We start from the raw sequence: 2,767 nt of genomic DNA, 5'->3' as shown, positions 1-2,767 counted from the left end.
CACAGACACACACACACACACACACACACAAACACACACACACACACATACACACACACACACACACACACACACACACACACACGTACAACCATACTCACCTGAGCAGTGTAAATCCAACTGGGCGACCGCACCCACGCCTGTGGTCACAACCTTTGACCTTTCCCTCAATCAGTACAGCCCCAGCCTTGACCTTCGGCACACCAAGACCTGTGCTATTCAACGCTTCCTCATCCTCCTCTTTTTCATCTCGTGGACGCGCCATATTGAGCTCCAGGCCATCTAGGGGAGATAGTTTTTCCCTGGGGTAGAAATATTGAAACAAACACATGTATTTGAAATCAAGAATTAACTCCCAACTAAAGCAAATTAAGACCGGAGTCTGTGAAGTAGTGGTCTATCTCTTAGCTGTCGTATGCACGAGACCCGAGAAGGAAGAATATTTTTATCGAGTGTCTTGGTCTTTCTGCTACGATGAACAGACAGGCAGACAGACAGACAGACAGACAGACAGACAGACAGACAGACAGACAGACAGACAGAGACAGAGACAGAGACATAGACAGAAACAGGGACAGAAACAGAGACAGAGACAGAGACAAGGACAGAGACAGAGACAGAGACAGAGACTGAGACAGAGACAGAGACAAGGACAGAGACAGAGACAGAGACAGAGACAGAGACAGAGACAGAGACAGAGACAGACAGACTTAAACATCACCGGGGAGGTAAAACAATCACCTACGGGACAGGTCTCCGCTCCCCGCGCTGCTGTCGTCTCCCTGGCTTCCATCCTCGACGGTTCCTCAGCCATCTCAGATGATCTACATCCCTCAGGGCATCTACCTCGGGAGATACCTCCTTCACCAGGAAAGGGAGGAAGGGTTGCGTACAAGTTCTGTCGCCGTATCTCTCCTGAAGGAAGCGGTGTCTTCCTATGAAGTGCTTGGCTGTTGGGTACTGGGATAACGAGTATGGTCTGGGGACAGGGGAGTTTGTTTTAGTAGGCGTTTTACGACATTTGCAATAGAATTAGGTTATTAAAATGCCGAAGATTGGAGATTGCGAGAGTACCGTAGTAGCTCCTCCAGGGTGCTCCCATAAAAATAAGATTGAGGGTGTGCGTGTTTCTTTCTCTCTCTCTCTCTCTCTCTCTCTCTCTCTCTCTCTCTCTCTCTCTCTCTCTCTCTCTCTCTCTCTCTCTCTCTCTCTCTCTCTCTCTCTCTCTTTGTTTGTGTGTGTGTATGTGTGTGTGTGTGTGTGTGTGTGTGTGTGTGTGTGTGTGTGTGTGTGTGTGTGTGTGTGTGTGTGTGTGTGTGTGTGTGTGTGTGTGTGTGTGTGTGTGTGTGTGTGTGTGTGTGCTTATCATCTCACTCTTTTGAGTTGTATTGTTCTTTTTTAAGTTGGGAGAGAATAAAGGGCTTACCTGCCCAATGTGGGCACCGCAGGTTCTGTAGAGAGCACGATGAGCGGTTTCCCATAGTCCTCTTCGTAGTCCCCGATTTCTGGTGGCGGGGCCAGAGACAAACAGAACTGGAACGGGTAGCCAATTACAGCGAGCTGCAGGATACAACAAAAATCGGGTGGTTGGTGAGTGCTCTTGTGTGGTTCCATCGAGGAGGTTTAATACTTTTTTAAGGTCCTTGGGTCTGATCCTTTATTTCTATCAAAACTCTTTATCACTTTTTTTTCTCTTTTGCTTCTTTTCTTTATATATTACTCCCTAGTATTAACACCTCTAATCTTCGGAACGTATAATTAATTGACCTATTTGTGTTGCAAGTGCCATGAAACTCTTATTAAAAATAAAAACACTCCCCCCTAAAATTAATGCGTTGGTTTAACGCCCTTTTCAACATCGTACAGTTGATTCAGAAAAACGGGACCTCCGAATTTAACGTCCATCTGCCGAAGATCTGAGACAAAAGAATGAACCAGTGTCGTTTGGGATGTAGCAGTTGTTGAACATGTAACAGTATCCAGGCAAAACGCGATAGTTCATGGTGTAGCTAGAATTTTTACCAAATACCTCTGCTGGTACTTTATACATTGTATCCTTCATTGCCCTAGGGTTATTGGTATCATATTGAAGCTTGTTATCTTGTCTTTATTTGGTTGAAAAAAATGTCCATTTATCTTGAATACAAGTTGAGGTATTTGCGAATGAAGGAGGTGGGGGTCACCTGTTTTCAGAGGTAAAATTAGTGAGAAAATGGGTTGCCATAAGAGAGCCTTCTTACTTTGTCGTCGGCATTGCGGGTACGGAAACTGCTCATTCGCTGGTTTTGCCATTTCCGAGATGTGAAGTCAGACGGGCCACGCCCCCTAAGCAGAGGTTTTCTCTTGCACATCCGGTCATCTCTGTCTGGTGTACGCGAGGTTCCACTTCCGTCAGTGGGGGGAGTGTTTTGTTCTACTGCAGGGCTACACTGGTTGTTAAATTCCTGAGGGGGGGGGAGGAGTAAATGGATGGTGGGTATGGGTGAGATCGATTTTTTTGTGGGAATTTTATTATTATTATTTTTTTATTTTTTTATTTTTTTGGGAGGGGGGGTGGAAAGGGGGTTGAAGATACAGGAATAAAAGCGGGAAGGTGTGGAGGAGTGGGGAAGGGGATAAAAGAGGACTAAAAACTTTTTTTTTTTCTCAGGGAAGCCTCTTAATTCTCGCCCCCCCTTCCTCCCCCCCTGGCGCCGTCTACGGGGGGTCGGGGGGGCGGGCAGGGCAGTAAGTCAGATAAGTAGTGATGTTGTGCCTCCCGCACATT

At 46.4% G+C, this 2,767-nt stretch overlaps 1 protein-coding gene across 1 annotated transcript in view; it reads right to left on the bottom strand.

Annotated features, from left to right (window-relative positions):
• Positions 1 to 2,439, bottom strand: part of LOC101851224 — a 4,093-nt gene extending 1,654 nt beyond the window's left edge. Inside the window, exons 1-4 of the mRNA XM_005108839.3 lie at positions 2,241 to 2,439; positions 1,427 to 1,560; positions 746 to 979; positions 102 to 302 (exon numbers count right to left, since the gene is read on the bottom strand). Of these exons, the coding sequence (XP_005108896.1) occupies positions 102 to 302; positions 746 to 979; positions 1,427 to 1,560; positions 2,241 to 2,351 (680 nt within the window). The 5' untranslated portion in view covers positions 2,352 to 2,439. The remainder of the gene's footprint in view (positions 1 to 101; positions 303 to 745; positions 980 to 1,426; positions 1,561 to 2,240) is intronic.
• Positions 2,440 to 2,767: the final 328 nt, after the last annotated feature.

This window comes from Aplysia californica, unplaced genomic scaffold, assembly GCF_000002075.1.
Source record: "Aplysia californica isolate F4 #8 unplaced genomic scaffold, AplCal3.0 scaffold00726, whole genome shotgun sequence".
NCBI classification, from domain to species: domain Eukaryota; kingdom Metazoa; phylum Mollusca; class Gastropoda; order Aplysiida; family Aplysiidae; genus Aplysia; species Aplysia californica.
Note: the sequence above shows the minus strand (reverse complement) of the source record. Positions and strands in the feature narration are given on the sequence as shown.